Raw genomic sequence first — 19,494 nt, forward strand, 5'->3', positions numbered from 1 at the left:
ACTGAGCTTAAAAACTGCCAGGAAATAGGAGCGGGCATTGACTTGGTTTAGAAAGTGCAACTTTTCTGTCCTTTCAGAGGCTGACATAGTACAAGTTTAAATTATAGCTTGAAATTCAATTATTTTTCATGAAAACCTTTCAAATATTAGATGGCGAAGGGTGGGCTGGGAAAATCTGGGAGGAATCGGGGTGAGACACAAAATCTGTTCAAAAGGGATATTATTACTTTTATCATTACTTTATTCTTAAATGACCAGGTAAATCGAATTTCTAAGTTCCAATTTGAGTTGAAAACTTCAGTTCTGAAGAAAAAAGTCCATATTCAAAGAAAGCCTAAATGTCATAGCTAAGCAAAAGTATTAAATGCTAAGAAATAAGTTCAGAGGGTTAAAAACACTAATAAGGTTTTGTGAGCTAACACTCAAAGAACTTATTTTAAAAAGCAGATTTCTCTATCAGTGATGCTACATTCTTTAAAAAGTCAAGCAAGAGGTAGTCACTTGAAGGAATCTTTTCTTCTTCTCTCTTGGGCTATCCATTTACAGAGAAGACCCTCTCTCCCCAATACCTCTCTGTTACCATGACAATTAGTTAAAAACTTTTAAGCTGGAAAATGTTAAAAAGTTGTCATTCTTTTTAAAGTCTCGATGGCAGATCCCCCATGTGCATCTTTATTAACATATCAAAACCTTCTATCAGAGTCTAACACCCACTACCAAAGAAGACAGGTATCCCTTCAAAATATCCAGAAGCCAGTCAGCATGGAGGGTTTTGGACATGGCTCACTTCCTAAAAATAAGCTTGGATTAACCAACCCTTGCTAAAGGACCAAATAATTTGAACCCCAATTTTCCATTAGCTCCTAAATGTAACATGAAGTCAACAAGCATTTGTGATTAGTACTGCAAGTGCTGGCTGCTTTCCTTGTAGCTGACTACTGTCCTGTGGGAAGTGATCTGGGATAGGTATCATGTTAGTACTCAGAACTGACCTTCGAGGTAAGTAATAGCTTGTTCAGGTTGAAGATGGAGGAGCTGAGTCTTAGCAAACAGATATAGGTATCAAGATGGGCAACTATGGCTGCCCAGTTCTTTAACTGTACAATTTGGAATTTCTAAGATAGTAAGAGCAATTATAGCATACCAGAGTCTAACACATTATTGACAGTTTCCTGACTCATTTGTCAATATGATAGAATGACAAAATTAATAGTTTCTCCCCAGTTTTTGGTACACAGATCCTTTAAAAAACTCATTTAATTGCACATTTACTTATTGTTTATTCATTTATTTATTTAATAGTTTACTCATTGTGTGTATATGGGCTGAGCCACCGTATGTAAGTGGAGGGCACAAACAACTTGCAAGAGTCACTTCTCTCTTTCTATCCTGTAAATCCCTGGGAGTACATTCAGGTGGTAAAGCTTGGCAGGAGGTTCCCTTACCTACCAAGTCACCTTGCTGACCTCAGTGTAATTTGTTTTCTGAGATTGGCCTTGAATTTGCAATCCCCCTGACTCTGCCTTCTGAGTGCTGAGATTACAGCATATGCCGCTAGCCTGGTTACTTGAGATAGTAGTGGTGGCTGGAAGCCCTTTACTTGTGTCATGGTGGGGACTGGCCAACACAACAGTTAGGCTAAGATGTAACAAGAGTATGGAGTTTTTAGGTTCCCCACACCCAAGTCACACATACATAATGAAACCTCCATAAAGACATGATGGAAATCAGAGAGCCTTCCAAATGTGGAACACGTAAAAGTGCTGAGAAGGTAGCATAGCAAGCTCAGAAAGGGTTCAGAAGCTTGACTCTTTTCCCCTTAGTTTCTTAGCCAATGTATCTCTTCCAATTCTCCATTCCTGGGTTTCACTCTCTATACCAGTGGTTCTCAATATTCCTAGCGCTGCGACCCTTTAATATAGATCCTCATGTTGTTGCCACCCCCAATCACAAAATTATTTTTGCTGTTATTTCTTTTCCTTTTTTTTTTTTTTTGAGGCAGGGTTTCTCTGTGTAGCCCTGACAGCTGGCTGTTCTGGAACTCACTCTGTAGACCAGGCTGGCCTCGAACACACAAAGATCCACCTGCCTCTGCCTCCTGAGTGCTGGGATTAAAGGCATGTGCCACCACCACCTAGCTCATTGCTTTTTCATAGCTGTAATTTTGCTACTGTTATGAATCATAATATAAATATCTGTGTTTTCCAATTCAACCCCCAAAGGATTGAGGCTCACAGGGTGCGAACTATGCTCTCCTACGTGCTGGCAATAGTTAAGCCAAGTACTTCCTGGGAGTTCTAGCTGTTCTAACAAGTTATAGAACTTGGCTGGTGGGGTGCTGGGAAGGTTCCGACTTTGTAACCAGACAGGACTGAGCATGTAACTTGTGGTCTGGATTAGAGCGACGCCCAAAGGCTCATGTGATAAAGGGCATGTCTCCATCCTGTGGCACTACAGGGAGGTGGTGCCTAGTGGGACACTCTTAAGAGGTGGAGCCTAGTGGGACACCCTTGAAAGCATGCTTTTTGAAAGGGCCGTGGGTTCTTAGTGCTTCCCTCCCTCTTGTCTCTCATATGTCCTGGCCATGAGATAAATAATTTTGCTTCATGTTTGGATTATGATGTGCTGCCTAAATACAGGCCCCAGAGCACCAATGGCGCCAACCAATAATGCAGTGAAACTCTAAAACTGTCTACCCAAATAAGCCTTCTCTTTTATAAAGGAAAGTTGACCAATACATTTGGGATCTGATGTTTGAGCCTGGTATCTAAAGTGAGGGCTGATATGGAAGACTGGGTCTTTAAACCTGTGGAATGGAATAGTTGGTATCAGAACTGAATAAAGCGTTCAGATTCATACTTGGTGCTGGAAAAGCAGTATTGGAAAGAGTATAGGTTGTGCCAAGAAGTAAAAACAAATATCCCTCATAAATAAAAATGGCTCAGTCAATAGCACAAAAATTGAAAGGCAGACACTTGCTACAGAGGCTCATCTGGAAAAGCTTTCAGCAGTGTCTATACTAGCCTGCTGAATGAATGGGAAAGGGGCCTGTCTCCTTGTAGAGACAATGTGCTTCTCCAGTTGACCCCACTCTTAGTATAATGCTGCCATCAACACGCTTGGCATGACAGTGGCAACAAGGAGCCAGAAGTGCTTTGGAGCTGTTCTTAGAATTTTTAGGAAAATTTTCCTTGATCTTTCCCTAACACCTTTAGAACTCTGTGTTCTTGCACCATCCTACTTCATACTACTTGGCAGACACATTAATCTTAAATAACCCCCTTCTGTCTTTCTCTGTGCCTTATTTATTTTTTTTTTGTGTGTGTGTGTGTTGGCATCCTTACCCACTAGCAGTGCTTCACGTTCAGATTTAACAGGAGTGCCAACCAACGTCTTCTCAAGAGGTACATCACTTTCCTGGCTTGATGCACACAGTTTAGAACCACAGCTTTCCTGCAGGAACAACATGCTTTCTGGGTCAGTTCACCTTATTTGGCCAAAGAGTTGGTTTCAATTAATTGCACAACAGATAGCTTTTATTGAAAGATGAGATGCATTCACACTATGTTGTCCAGTCTGTTCTGAAACTCTCAGACATAAGTGATCCTTCCACCTTAGCTCTCTGAGTAGCTAGAATGACAGGTGTATTACCTTGTGCCCAGTAATAGGCCCAAAGAACAACACAGTATCATCAAAACAACATAGTCTAATTTGAATTCCTGAAAATTCAAATTATAAAAACACCACATAATCCAAATTACCCTTTCAAAACATTTATTTGGTGTGTGTGGGTGTGTGTGTGTGTACCATGGTACACCTGTGGAGGTCAAAAGAAAGCTTGTTGATTCTCTCCTTTTACCATGTAAGTCCTGGGAACTGAACGCAGTTCTTCAGGCTTGGCAGCAAGTACCATTACCAGCTGAGCCATCTCACTTGTTTCAAAGCATCTTTATATGATTTCAAAATGCAGAAAGATGTAAATATTTATTTTGACCAGTGTGTTCTCCTGGCTTCATCATTCTTAGCTCTATACAAGTAACCTTGGGAAGGAGACTCAACAACTTTGTGTATTACGTACTAGATATTGTTAAACATGTATCACCTCCATCATACAGGAAAGGATAAATTGGATAAGTTTGCTCTGATTGTATAGTTAGGAAATGGAAATGGGAGAGTTAGCATTTCATATCAGGTTATATTCTTTCATAGCCTCCTCTTTCTCCACGGTCGATCCATACTCTGAAAGGCCCACATCTGCTTAGAAAATCTGTGATGTGTCCAATCTATTCTGGTATCTGCAGGCTTTGGACTAGAAATTAGAACCTTTATTTATAGACTAGAGACTGTTTCTCTTCTCTGTTATCACTTAAAATATTTTTGCCTTTATAGTCAGAGATGTCCATGAATAAAAGTATCAATTGTCAGTTGCCTTTTTGTTGTGGAAACTTTCTCTGAGGGTAGCAGTTTGGTTTTATGAAACACTCAGGTAAAACCCATACCCAGCAGGTAATGAATCTGAAAAGTGTCCCTATACTGTTTATGGATCTTTCTATCTTTGGGTGTAGAAAAAATACCTTTCTACACTGCACAGATGAAGTAAGGGCGTTCAGAGGAAGGAAAGAAAGAAATTCCTGCAATCTCACTGTTTTGGTCTTGTACTGCTGTAAAAGAAAACACTGGGGGAACGCTGGGCAGGGGTGGGGGCCATCATGTTTGATTCGGACACTCGGCACTCCTTCCCTTCCACAAGCTCTCAGCAGGGGCTGCACTGCTGTGTTCTTTAAAGGTGTCTTCAAAGCTTGCTATGAACCGCCTCGGGATGAAGTGAATGGTCTGTGAATGCTGCGAGACATCTGTTTTATGCCACATCTGGTTGGAAGCACTGGCTTATTCTGAAGGCAGGGGCTCTGCATCTGCTTTTAAGGCCCTGGCAACCTTAAGTGAGCCAGGAAGCCATTTCTTAAGTGTGGACACTTAACAGATTGAGTTTGATTTAAAATATTCAGATTTTCTAAGAAGTTTTAACCATCTTGAATGGCTAAGTTCAGGTCCTCAACTGAACCTGATTTCAAACTTATCATGCTGGCATTTAACAAATTAGAAGGGATATCAGAAGACATTGATTTCAGATTAGAGGAGGTCATTCTTTCCACCAGTAGAAGAGAAATAAGTCACACCGTTACATTGCAAAAACAAATTGTTCATACTGCGGCTTACTGTCAGGAAACCCAAAGAAAAGCAGCAAACAGAGCCCTCATCACTAAAACTTACTGCTTCTCTTTCAACCTGAAATTATTTTTGTAGTCCAATGTGATGGTCTTTTGCTTCCTAATTGTTTCAGGTTGAAATATTTGGCCACAAAGCAGCTTCACAGAGAACATCACTTTGTAATGATCTGTCACGAATTCTTCTAACAGAAGCTTTGCATGAATCACAGAAGAAAATCTGACCCATTGTTTCCTGATTATCAGCTGGCTCTCTCTCATCTTTTTAACTATTATTTTGTGGTATATTCAGTTCAAGATGAGAAACACTTGTAGTTAAGCACAATATGACCCGTTTCTTCTGTGCCAACCGACCTCCTGTTTCTTTAGACAAAATTCCCCACAAAGCGGAAAGGAGCCTATACTAAAAATGTGCTTAAGTCAATTTGAAATGGCAATCTAAAGAGGAATGGGAAGCATGATAGCAGCGGTGTAGCCCCTAGTCTATCGAGGGTCTTCTGGCTGCACAGTGCATTTTATACAGGAAGAGAAATAGAGCTATGTTGCAGCTCTGGGACAATTTAGAAAGCCTGATAGCATGAGCAAAGTCCTGATAGCGCAGCAGCTTTGGCACTTTTCAATTAAATGCTTGATAAATGAATTTCTTTGGGATTGTGCTCATTTCTTTAATAGCACCCAGAAAAGTAGAAAGGGAGTTGATTTTATGATGTGGAAGGATTAAAAGCATATTGCAAACGGCCTCTGAAAGAAAACATTTTCAATCATTTGTTTCAACTACACCAAGGTTGCCAGTTCCTAATGGCTCTCTGGGGCACATCCCCATGCGGGTAAACACACCCGGGGCCTGTATGTGCTTCCTGCGCTGAGCAAGGAAGACCAACAGCAGAGCTCTTGTGGAACTGTACCATTGCTGATGTTGGACCTTGGTCCAAGTCCTACGTTTTTTTTTTCCTTCTCAAATATCCACAGCAGGGAGTTCTGGTTAATGAGTCATCTGTTTTCTACTGCATAATGTCTCATGTACCCCAAGCTGGCTCCTAGCTCGCTATGTAGGTGAGGATGACACTGAACTGATTCCCCTGCCTCCATGTCATACGCTTTGGGATTCAGGTGTGTCCCATCAAGTCTGCCTTGGTGTTGGCTGTTCCGCTGAGCAGTGGCAGCTCATAATCACGTAGAGTGGGTGGAAAGAAGGGTCAATGCTCTAGCTGTGTTTCCGCTTTAATTAAATGATCAGTTAAAGGTGTGCTCATCTGGGAAGATGGAACTTCAAAGGAGGAATTGCCTCTATGGGACTGCCCTGTAGGAAAAATTGTAGGGCACTTTTTCCTGATTAGTGATTGATTGATGGAAGGGGGCCCAGCACACTGAGGGTGGTGCCTACCTTTGGGCAGGTGATCCTAAGGTTGTATTAAAGGCAAACTGAGCCAGGAGGAGCAAGCCAGGAAGCATCATTTCCCTATGGTCTCCTAACTAGAACCCTTTAGAAATGCTAAGTACTTAAAAGCAGAAACCTTGTTAGAAGAATTACCACAGAGAGGGACTTTTAATTCCCAACCAACAGTACTTACGGAAACTTCTAGGGCATTTTCATTATCACCGAAAGGGGATCAGGGGAGAGGGAAAGATTGATGTAGGTCTCACATACCTGGTCTTGAAGATTTTCCAACATTTTTTCCACCTGGAACTTGTCATCTTTGATTTTGTCAAGTTCAGCTTCTTTCTTTTTGTATTCCTCTTGGACTTGGAGCAGATGCTTCATGAGGGATTACAGATAATGACGTCACTCAGTTAGGCTACACTTCATGGCTGAGGTTAGGTGTCAGGTAGACCAGCCCACTTCCCCCTCTACAAGCAGTATCTTTTCCGTGTAGAGAAAAAGAATCTTGGGAAAATCAAGATACTTTTCTCTCTTTAAAAATCTGGTTCTTATATATTTCTTCTGAACTTGTTCGTATTTTTCAAGGACCATAGAAATTAATAAACACAATTGCTTAGCTTCTTCTGTGTCCTGGCCATAGGTAAGCATAGCATGTTACCTGTACAAACTGCATTTTAATTATTGCGGAGACATAAACTTAATGTTGGAAAACATTTTTTTTTTGTGTGATGTCATTTGGTATGCCAACTTTGATTTGTGTAGGTAAGACAGTCATGAATCCAAATTTCACATGTCAGTTTCCATACTAGTAGCCAAGGAATTGGATTTATTGTTATCAGTAATGGCAACAAATACGATTTATTGAATTCCCAGTATGAAGTAAGTAGGCATTGTGCTAAGGGACTCATGTGCATTAATTCATGTGACCTTTCCTAAGGCCATTGGCAGATAGAAAGTAGCGGAATTAGATTTAAAGCCAGGCCAGGCAACCCTGACACTCCTTTACTTAGGCAAAATCTATATTTACTATAAATCTTTTGAGATAGAATGGGAAAATGCTGTTCATTGGCTACAGTACTATTTTCCCAATGGATGAAATCAAAATGAATGAAATTAATTTTTAGGAGGCAGAGACTTCTTGCTGAGATCTTTGCATGTAAGCGACAGAACTGTTCTTATTTGTAATGGTTTCAAAAGCAACATAAGAAGAGAGAAACAATGATAAAAATGTTTAAGGTCTTATTTTAGACTTGCAAAAGACCATCAGCTAAAAACCAAGGTACAATGGATGTTGTCAAAGCCTTCTGAAGGGCAGCTACAGGGACACAGCTTTCGGTAGAAAGATTCCTGATAAAATTTATGTATCCTAATTAAACTCTGTGTTGACAATAAAAGGAAGGTAAGCATTACTTCCCATATTTTGCTAATGGGAAAGGTGAAATATTAATGTGATAATACTTGTCACACAGGACGACAATGGTGACAGAAGTAATAACACAGGGACGCTAGTGCCAGAAGAGACTCCCCATTCGTCATTTATAATTTCCCACCAGCAATTAGTTTGCCCTAGATAACTTCCAGGCACAGAGTTGAAATGTATTGCACAATTTAAAATGTACGGAAGATGGTTGGTAGACTGTCAAGACGGAATGTGATCATACCCTTTCTCAGAAGCACCAGTCCTTCTCTATAGTCAAAGGTGTTGATAGATTTGAAATTGGAGGCTCACTGTGGTGATGGCCACAACAAACATCGAGATACTGACCACAAGGTTATTATTAACAAGCTTTCATTTGAATGTAGTTTGCACTGGATTTAATTATTTATATTTCTTTTTATTCAAATGACTCTTTAGTGCTCATTCTATTTATTTATTTGTTTTTTTTTTACATCCTGACTGCCATTTTATTTTTTATTACACATGAACCCATGGAGGCCAAAAGAGGCCATCAGATACCAGGAAGCTGACCAGCGTGGGTGGTTAGTTGACCAGAGTGGGTGATGGGAACCAAATACTGATACTCTGCAAGAGCAGCAAGTGCTCTTAATAGTGGAGTCTTGTCTCTGGCCCTCTACCTTAACTTCTGTACTTGGGATTATGTGCTTGTAAACTCACATAAATTAGTGTGAAAATAAAATAAAAATCAAACCGGTATTATAATCCCAAAGCACTGATACTTACTGCAAGGTCCCCATTTTCATGGAAATCAAGAGTGAGATGTTTGCTGTTTTTTCTAAAAGACTATATTTTTTTGTTTTAATACTTACTGATCAGCATTTTATCATATGTAAGTAACTGATGTTTTTCATAAAGACCCCCCGGTACTATCTATAGCCTGAAGTAATTTCATATCTTTTTGCAAACAAAGAACTGATGCTATCCTTCTAGACAGTGCAGGAAAACCAACTGCCCATACCTGTTGCATTCCTTGCAGGGCCTGCTGCAGGAGCTTCAGCTGCTGCTCCTTGTTTGGGTCATCTTCCCGCTGGGCTTTGCCTTGCTCTTGCTTGAGCAGTTCCACCTCATTCCGGTAGGCATCTAGCTGCCAACGGAGGCTGTCATTTTCCTCCTTCAGAGCTTCGGCCTGTGTGACTAAGGCTAAACAGTCAATGAAAAAAGGAAAATGTTAAACCTTCTGTCTAGATGTTTTGTGGTCCATCTGAGTGCTATGAAAACTTGGTACTTTTAATTAATGTGTAGACAAAGCTGCTTCATAAGGAATTTTAGGTCAAGTTTAATTGTTCACGGTAGTGAAAGAGGGACACAAAAAGCAAGACAGTCTTGCTTTCACAAATTTAACAGGATTTCAATACACAACTATTTTCATTGTGGTTCACATTCTCCAAACCAAAGGTAACTATTTGCAAGTACCACCCATTACTTTCACTGAAATGGAGCAAGTGACAAGAGCACTGTAGCCACCAAATACAGGACTGGTTGCCGTGAACAGATAATTGCCTACACAAAAACTTTGATGAAAGGGAAACACTGTAACTAAAACCCTAGATTCACTAATATCATAGAAGAGAAGTAAGCACATGAACTAAGATGACATTTCCACATTCTGTATATGAAGACACCTCCCCTGCATCTTGACAGTGAGTAAGAAGCTGGACAAACCCAAACCAAACAACTCTTTTTGGTTCTTTTGTTTGTTTAATACAGGGTCTTTCATCATAGCCCAGACTGGCCCAGAACTTGCTACATAGACCAGGCTCGCCAGTAGCCTTGGCTGGCCTGGAGCTATATAGACCAGGTTAGCCTTGAAAACATAGAGGGGCCTGTCTCTGCCTCCCAAGGGCTGTGATTAAAGGCGTGCGCTGCCAAGACTGTCTTAGCAACTCTTCTTATTGTCTTCAGAGAACTGATATTATTCAACAAATTAACTCTTCAAACTAGAGAGAAACATTGAACACAACAAATCAAATCATATAGAACCGCAAAGCCATGAGCAGAAACCCTCATGGGAACCAGCACTAGGGTAGAGAAACAAACTGAATTACTGAAGGTTAGTATGGACAAGCCCGTGAGTTAAAAGCTCCACAAGTGTGTATTGGGTACACTTTCGTGAGTTTCCCCTCCAGGCGCTCTACCAGGTCCACACAGTGAATAGCAGAGAAAAACCTTTCTGCGTCACAGCAGGGAAGGAACAGTTTTAAAGTTTGAAATGCCAGAGCATTCTATTTTTAACTAGAACTATCCCCAAGAAAAACTTTGATCAGAACCTTTGACAGTTTTAAAAGAGCAGTGATGAATTGAAGAAAGAGAGATACTTAACTAGAGATTAGCAGTTCCCAATCTATGGGTCATGATCCCACAGGGGTCACATATCAGACATCCTGCATACCAGATACTTACAGTACAATTCATAACAGTAGCAAAATTACAGTATGAAGTAGCAATGAAAATACTGTTATGGTAGGGAGTCACCACAACATGAGGAACTGTGTTAAAGGATCACAGCATCAGGAAGGTTGAGAAGCACTGCTCTAGACCCTTACAGACATCTTGTTCCAGTTAAGGGCATAGGAACAAATTTGAGAAGCACTGGTGAATTTCACTGTCCATGGGCACAGGGTTACCAAAGGACCGAGACTTAGGGCTGGGATGCATTTCAGTGGTAGAGGGCTTACTTAGCATTCAAGAAGCCGTGGGTTCAATCCCCAGTGCCACATATAACTTGGTATTGTAGCATACAGCTTTAATCCCAGCACCCAAGAGGTGGAGGCAGGGGGATTAGAACTTTGAGTAGACCTAGCCAGCCAGGGTTACATAAGATTCCACTAGCTAAGTGGTGAGTACATTTCAGCATATGAATTTTGGTCTACACAAGCATTGAGGTGACAACAAAAGCAGGGAGGAAAAAAATGACTAAAAGAAAATAATAGGATATCCAGCAAGCCGGTACAAACACAGACAGTGTAAGCATTCACAAATGGCAAAGTCAAAAGAGAAGAGAAAAAGCAACATTTGAAACAACCATGACTAAACATTTCCCCAAACTTGTGTCACACATGAAACTACATACAGATCCATGAAGTTCATAGAGCATTAATGATAAATGCCCTCAAATCTACTCAAAGTTCAGCAAATCAAAATAAAGAAATTATTTAAAGAGGCCAGAACAAAGCTGTAGAGAGGAGTAAACAAAAACATTACATAGGACTTCTCAGAACTACACAAATCAAGAGAATGGAGGAAAGTATTTTAGCAAAAAAAATGTTACCAGTGTAGAATTTTTTGCCCTGTGAAAATTATGTTCGAATGGAATTAAGAATAAATAAAGATTTCTTCAGCTAAATAAAAACTGAGGGTGAGTTTTGACAGAAAATCTACCCTGAAAGAAATATTAAAGAAGCTGTTCGAAGCAACAAAAATGACATAGTTCAGAAATTCAGATATACACACAGGAAAGTAGAACATAAAAGATGAGTTTGTGATGACAAAATAAAACCTTTTATGTTTTCTCATTAAGTGGTTTACAGTATAAAGTTCAAAATTGTGGCAGTAACAGTGCACACACTTATGGATGCTTCTGTACATGTGAAATGAACAATAGCAACGATGCATGGGATGAGAGAAGAATTGGAAATATTTTGTTATTGTAGGATACTTGCATAATCTCAAACCATATAGAAAATGTATAACTGATATACTGAGGAAAGAGAAAAAATAATAGGAAATGCTTAAAACCATGTGAAGAAGAAAAAGTATGGAGGACAAATTAGGAGGAGGGAACAAGGACACTCCAAAGAAAACGTCAGTAAATATAGTAGGCATTTATCCAATCATACCGATAATCACTTCAAATGTCATTGCTCTAAATACACCAGTCAAGACACAGATTGTCACTACAGAAAATCAAAAAAGTTCCTAGCCATGCATGACTGTACATATCTACATTCTCAGGACTCATGAGGCAGGAAGATGGCTTCAAGTTGAGGTCAGTTTGGTCTACATAGCAATTTATTTTTAATGAGTGGTCCACATCCCAATTTAATTGACAAGGTAAGCACTTTATAGAATACTTTCTAAGAATCCACACTGTATTCAGGACGTGGCCTTATTTAACCTACACTGTAAATAAATAACAAGTATAGAATAGCCATACATGTAAACTAAACCGATGATGTGCTTAGTGTGCCTGCAAGCCATTTGTGGTTGAAATACAATCACCAAAAGTATTAGCCACACAACTTACTCATATATAGAGCAAGCCACTTAGTAATTGTGATACATATATGAAACTTCATTATTTATGAGTTTGTGCAAAATTTCAAGGATAAAATTATAAAGTCTATGTGCAATAATTAGAGGATTTTTCATTACTCCAACAAACATTTATTGAGTACTCTCTGTATTCCAGGCTCATGACTATGGTAAAAATAGGTGATTCTAATAACCTCTACTGTTTTCCTACTACATAAAAGGAAACATTTTCCTTTTTTATGGTGTTAGGGAACAGACCTAGGACCATGCATTTGTTAGGCTAGAGTTTCACCACTGAGCTATATTCCCATTCTACCTCTTACAAATGCCAATAAAACATAAAATCTGGAAAAGGAGATAGCAAGTTGGAACCAAACTAAAAAACTGTACATTAAGTGTATAAGTAGGTTAAAAGCCAACTCGACCAAGATGTGGATTTTTTTCAGTTATCTATGGGAAAGTAGTTTTGCTTGGTAGAAAGTAAAAGAAAAACAATAAAATCAAACAATTAAAGTTATCTAGTATAATAAATGATGGAAGAATCTAGATTTCACAGAAAAGCTTTTGAGATGCGGAAATATGTGGCAGTCAAGATGAGTTCAGCAGCCCCTGTAAAGGCAATGCTTGAAGCTATGAGAGTGGAGGTGAAGATGCAAAGCAGATGGCAGGTGGTTTGAGAAGTCATGAACATGGAGTGCTCATTTTGGAAAACTACAGCCCACGAGAGTGACTGTGTGGGCTGCCAATGGCAGAATTTAATGTCTGTCCTGTTGGATTTTGCTCCTTTTGGTCATATCTCTCCTTTCTGCTCTTAGTAGAAATAGCATCTTCCTGTAGACTGGTTGCTCTCATGAAGTCACAAGAGAAGAAAGGCACAATTCAAGAATTCCTCTCTCTGCTTCCTGTTTACCATGACACGAACAGCTCAGCTATGCCTTCTTTGTCATGATGAACCCAAACCTCCAAAAACTTGAGCAAAACGCAATCTCTACCGCACTAAAAGATGAGTTCTATATAGAGAGAAACATATTGTTTTCACACAGAATCTCAGGAAGTCTGGAATGGCCTCATTATGTAATCACCTATGTTCTTGAACTCGTTTCTCTTGCCCCTCCTCCCAAATGATGAAATTAGAGGCATATTATACCATGCCTGGATTTAAAGAGAACTTTATCCTGAGACTAAGACACATCTCATTCCTAAAAGCAATCTGCCTTTAGGGAGAACTGAGTTTAATTAAATGTCTTGAGCCTAGGAGTATTCTTAAAAGTTATTAGGCTACTATGGTCAGATTGTCTACCAAAAGCAGAGGGTGGCACTGTAATAGAAAGAATTTCTCAGTGTCCACATTTGTTTTCAATGCATGGTGATGTAATTATCTTGATATAGTAATTTTAGAGCTCACATTTCAATTAATCAATTACAAAAGCCCTTTCTGAGGGCATATTCAATTTTTGTGTGTGATTTTTCTAACTGATTTTAATTACTTCTGTATCCACACAGATTTTATGTCTTTGAAGAGAAAGTCATTATGTAGAGATTTGCATTTCCAGATTTCTAAATATTATTTATCCATTATTATGCCATCCCACAGGGGCATGAGATACTTTTCATCGGGCATTCACAGCACCAGAGAAATATGATACAAGTGATTCATGTATGAACACGAACAAAATGCTATAGGAAAAGGGACATTAACCACCTGTTAATAATGCTTCCTTTTAACAGAGGAAGCAATATTTGGTTTGTTTGCTGAATCAGCACCTAGGACAGCACCTCAAGCTCATAGCATCCTCCTCATAGACATACAGGTTCCTCTCTAAATCAGGATTCCTATAGATGGACAGTTGTTTCTACTGTGGTTTGAATGTCATTTGGTGATCTACATGGCTCAAAACAAAATAGCAACATTCCATCTTCCTCCTTTTGTTTCTTCACATACTACAGTCCTACAGGCCAGTGTAGGCTCAAGTGTCACATGGAGGTGCACAACTGAGGGAAAGGCAGATCCAGGACAATGCTTAGAGGCATAATCTCAACTTTAAATGTGAAAAAAATTCCCTTTAAGAAAATGAGGAGGAGAGAGTGCTTGTATACTGTCGGGGGGAAAGGGCAGAGTGACGGGCACTAACAGAAGCAGGAGCAGATAATAATCTCCTCAGTTTATACCTGTCACTGAGAAAAAAACCCAACCAAACAAACAAGGTAACCATCTACTGCTGGGGGGAGGGATTCTTGATAAAATGTAACTTCTACTCTCTAAAGTTAAGGTGTCATTTTAATGAGAATACAAAGTCTTTCCTTTCACAGACTTAATATTAATTGGGCCTGTTCCTGAAGTTGGAGTCTTTTGTACATGGCCAGAACACTGAAAGGTTCAATATTACCTTTGAATTTGAACACTATGTTTGAGCAAGTGAACCCACCAGTCTTGACATTGTAGAGCATAGTACAGTGGATGCATTCTTATTCTGCCATCGTTAGCTTTCAGCTTCTCTTTTCTGACTATTCCCTATATGGAGAATGTTTTTCTTTATGCCGATTGCTCCTTAGATCTGAAGGCTGCCAGGTTCTCATGACAATATGAAAATATGAAGGCAGCTGTGAACATATCCTCCTAGAGGAGCCTTTGAGAGCAGAATCTCAGACACGTCTCTGTACAATGAAGAACTAAAACAGACTTCGTGCCATTAAAAATATTCGATGGTGTAAAGGAAACAAACAAAGCCAAAAATAATGCTAAGGTTATTCAGTTATTAAGCTATTCCTGGAAAACTTTATTACTGGAGAAGTTAAAAAAATGCTACAAGAAGATAGAAAGAAAATGTGCAACATTTTTCTCAATGTTCATGAAAAATCTAAGCCTTAGCAGTTCTCAAAGGGTTAAAAGCTAAAAACAACAGACAGGGAGATGATTTAAGTACAACCTATAGAGGTGGCTGTAAAGTGGTTCAGGCAAAATCTCAAGTGGTTTCTCTGATCTCCCAAAGTCTTATTCTCTTTGCCTCTACATGTCATTATTTCTCTCTAACCAGACTCCTACCAGCATGGATGCATCGGGAGCATCATGGTTCCTTTCTATAACACCTATATCCCTCTGCCAAGTAAATAATTCATCCTCATTGGTTAGTTGCCTCTTAGCCCTTCATCACTCCAAGATTCTGTTCTCCTTCTTAAATCCTTAATCTCTTGGAGTGGCCAACTCCATTCAGTCAGTTAATTGCTTTTGGATAGACTGTACTGCAAACTTCTCAGCACCCAATATTTCTTCAGTCTCCTGAAAACCTTTGACCAAGCTGACCATCCCAGTCTGTAACTCATGGTCACCTGACTCAACTCTCTCTGCTCTTTCTCTTGGGCCTCAGAGCACTTTTAAAGGAAGTTGTGGAATTAGGCAGATAGATTAATATGGAATCATGTTGGTCCTAGCTGATGGGATCTCTCAGCTTCTTTTCCTTCCTTCCATGCTTCCACAGTATGTACTCAATATCTATCGCTCCCTTTCCATGGTCTTACTTCTAAATAGCTTATGTGATTAATGAATGACCAATCTCTTACTATATACAGAAGTCTGGGCTGCATACATAACTTTCAGCTTCCCCCACTTTCATCATCTTCTGACTTTGATTCCCCTTTTGTTCTTTTTTCTAGGACTTCATTTCCACAATTTCCCATAAACGTTGCCACATCTTCAAGTACTGAAGAAGTCACATTCTTCATGACTTCCTTCCCTTTTATTGAACATCAAAAATTAATTTTAAAGGGCACATATGTAATCCCATAACTCAGAAGAAAGAGACAGGAAGAGCCCATCAGGTTTAAGATCAACTTGGGCTACACAGTGATGTCCAGAGCAGTTTGGGCTACTCAGCAAGACCCTGCCAACCCCATGCCTCCTCCCCATCAGCGTAAGCCATACCAACAACACAAATACTTCAATTTCAGTCTATCTATATAAGCTCTGTTCTGAGGAACGCACTGTGTTCCTCCCTGTCATCCCAAAGATGTTGAAGCTCTAAGAATGGGATCTTGCTTACTAATCGGACATTTACAGAAGTAATCAAGTTAGAGTGTAGTCATTATGGTGGGTCCTAATCTTATGACTGGTGCCCTTCCAGAAAGGAGAATTTTGGGCAGGGAGATAAGACATACTTCATGTGAGCATAAAGGCAGAGATTGGGGTAATAAACCTATATGACAAAGAATGCCAATGATTGCTGCCAAACAGCAGAAACTGTGAGGAGGCTACAAAGATTATCTCCCACAGCCTTCAGATGGAACTAACTCTGCTGATACTTCCACCTTGAGTTCCTAGTGTTAATAAAATTAATACAATAAATGTTATAAAACACAACTCTATAGGACAGTGGTTGTCAATGTTCCTAAAGCTGTGGCCCTTTAATATGGTTCATGTTTTGGTGACCCCCAACCATAAAATTATTTTATTGCTATGTCCTAACTGTAATTTTGCTGTTATGAATCATAATGTAAATATCTGGTATGCAGGATTTCTGATATGCAACCCTTGTGAAAGGGTCATTTGATCCCCCAGAGGGGTTGAGACCCACAGGTTGAGAGTCACTACTATAGAGCAGGAGAGATGGCTTAGCAATTAAGATCACGGGCTGCTCTGGCAGAGAGCTTGGGTTCAATTCCTGGTACTCACGTAGCAACTTACAACCAACTGCAGCTCCAGTTCCAGGGAAACCAACACCCTCTTCTGGCCTCCATGGACACTGCATACATGTTGGGCAGGCAAAACACATGTATACACACAAAATAAAATGACTGTTTAAGTCAACCACGGGATGGTATTTTGCTTTTCTGGCTCTAGTGATCAAATACATCCATCTACTATTCCCTGGTCTCCCAGACTAGAAGCTCACTGAGTGATCTTTACTTTTCTTCATCTATACACCAGCCTTACACTAAAGCCTTTGGAGTCCATTCCTTTATGAATGACCCTAGCATCTTTAATCCCATATTTCTATTCTTGTCTTTTCTTTGTCATTTTGCTCCTTCCTAGTGCCATCACTCGAGCCCAAGTCTTCATCATTTCACGACTCTATTTGTAAAACAGAATCAGGCTGGTCTCCCTTTTTCCAAACTTATCTCCTACAATGTAGATTTCATGATGTTTTCATCATAGTAGTGCTATGGTCTCAAGTGCTCATGGTGCCATCGAGCTTACTATGCTAAACTTGAGCCTGGCATGTATTCTCCTCCAGACTTTAGACCCATTGTGCCATCGTCTTTTATCCCCCAGCAGATATTATGCCTCTTTCCATCACTGACTCCCTATTCCTTCTATGTGCCCACACCATTAGGATGGTCTCTCACTTCTGTTCTTCCTATATAAACCTGTTCCCCTTTCACGGGCCTGAGCAATTGTTGCTGGCTGTGACTACTTGGGATCACAATGATATCTCTTGCCCTGGTTAGATTCTATTCAGTACCTTCTAGGTTAGCACCAAGTACTATTTTAAATTTATGCAGATTTATTTATATTTACATTAATATTTCTCTTAGCTTGCAGGACATTGTATTAATTAATTGGTCAATTTCTTTTTTTTTTTGTTTTTTTGAGACAGGGTTTCTCTGTAGCTTTGGAGCCTGTCCTGGAACTAGCTCTTGTAGACCAGGCTGGCCTAGAACTCACAGAGATCCGCCTGCCTCTGCCTCCCGAGTGCTGGGATTAAAGGCATGTGCCACCAATACCTGCCTCGATTGATCAAATTCTTAAAGTGAGAATAATGGAAGCTAGATGATGAGAAGAAACCAGGAAGAGAATATTTTGGCTAGAACAATCAATGAGATTTAGTCTATTACACTGTTTCCCAAATGGTCCCCAGACCACCAGAATCTAAATAATTGAAGCATCTGAAACACCATTAAAGACCTTCTGGGTCAGACTCTCTGCATCTTATAAATATTTTTTAATTTTAATTTTCTTCAGCTTTATTGAGGTATGACTGAAAAAGAACTGTATATACTCAAGGTTTACAATGTTTCTTTTCCAGAGAAGTAAGGTTTGAACAATAATTTGTATGTTCTAATTAACATACTCACTTGTGAAGAAAGTTCCTGGGGAGTTGCTAACATTTAATGTCTCCTCTCACTGCAATAAATACATGGTTTACTGTAGTGACAGTAGTACACCCTGGATCTCTAGAATGTGTACCTCCTGACTGACAGCTTGTACCCTTTAGGATACCTAAAATGATTTTCAGGGGCACCAGTCTTGGTGAGCACTAATCTAATCTGAAGAAGGGAAAAGGGATATGTAGAGAACAGTCCCTTTCGGCTCTTTTGTTTACTGGGCACACAATTAACAAAAGAATGAAATAATTTCACAATATCCAATTTGATGTGATTTCCCCATTTAAAAGACTGCTTTCAGCAAAGCAGTCCTTTCTTTTTTTGCAAGGATTGTGTCGCAGATATGGGGTAATACAGAGTCTCTGGAAGAGCAGAAATTCTGTGACACTATATAATGTGACTAGTTTTACTAAGTTTGAGAAGGAAAAGATAACCAGGGATGCGCCACAGGCCCCTGGAATTCAAGTCTGGGAAGCACAGTGAGAGAAAGCAACAACGTGGAGATCGACTTGCTTAAGCTTTTAATTGGAAACATGTGATAGCTAAAACATGTAGCTGATTTAGATAAAAACCAAGGAGACTCGTGCTGGCTCACGTAGAGCAGGATTTCTGCAGCCGAGTACTACAGAAGTGAGATAACAGAATTAGATACGATCGAGGGGAAGAAAAATGCACAAAAGTCCTTGAATTAAAATGAATTGAAACCTTCTGGGAGAAAAGCTATTTGGTAAGCTCCATTAAGTCTATTGTAGATAGCTTTATTTGACAAAGCAGCATCCTGGCATGTGGAACAGGAAAGAAAATAGCTATAAGATGATCTGTCAGGGAGTTTCCAGTCTCTGAACGAATAAGATTCTGTGCAGTAGCCAATACAGCTTTTAACTCAGAAGAGATACAGAAACAGAATGCAATTATATATCCCTAGTAAGTGCATTCAGTATGAATTTCCCACATACCCCTCTCCTCCCCCACTAACTCCTCAAACTGCAATCCATCAAGTGGATGCTCAAAATTAGGTTGCATCTGTCCCACTATAACAACGTATAAGTAGTGTCTGTGATGCTGGAGATACTGAAGTG

General features: G+C 39.7%; 1 protein-coding gene across 7 annotated transcripts in view; it reads right to left on the reverse strand.

The window, feature by feature from the left end:
- Enox2 (ecto-NOX disulfide-thiol exchanger 2) overlaps positions 1 to 19,494 on the reverse strand; it is a 279,678-nt gene that overhangs the window by 4,767 nt on the left and 255,417 nt on the right. For all 7 annotated transcript variants that reach the window (XM_075957589.1, XM_075957587.1, XM_075957588.1 and 4 more), the window contains 3 exons: positions 9,024 to 9,205; positions 6,874 to 6,981; positions 3,345 to 3,453 (listed from right to left, as the gene is read on the reverse strand). In XM_075957589.1, the coding sequence (XP_075813704.1) occupies positions 3,345 to 3,453; positions 6,874 to 6,981; positions 9,024 to 9,205 (399 nt within the window). The remainder of the gene's footprint in view (positions 1 to 3,344; positions 3,454 to 6,873; positions 6,982 to 9,023; positions 9,206 to 19,494) is intronic.

The sequence above is a fragment of the Microtus pennsylvanicus genome, chromosome X (assembly GCF_037038515.1).
Source record: "Microtus pennsylvanicus isolate mMicPen1 chromosome X, mMicPen1.hap1, whole genome shotgun sequence".
Classification (NCBI taxonomy): Eukaryota; Metazoa; Chordata; class Mammalia; order Rodentia; family Cricetidae; genus Microtus; species Microtus pennsylvanicus.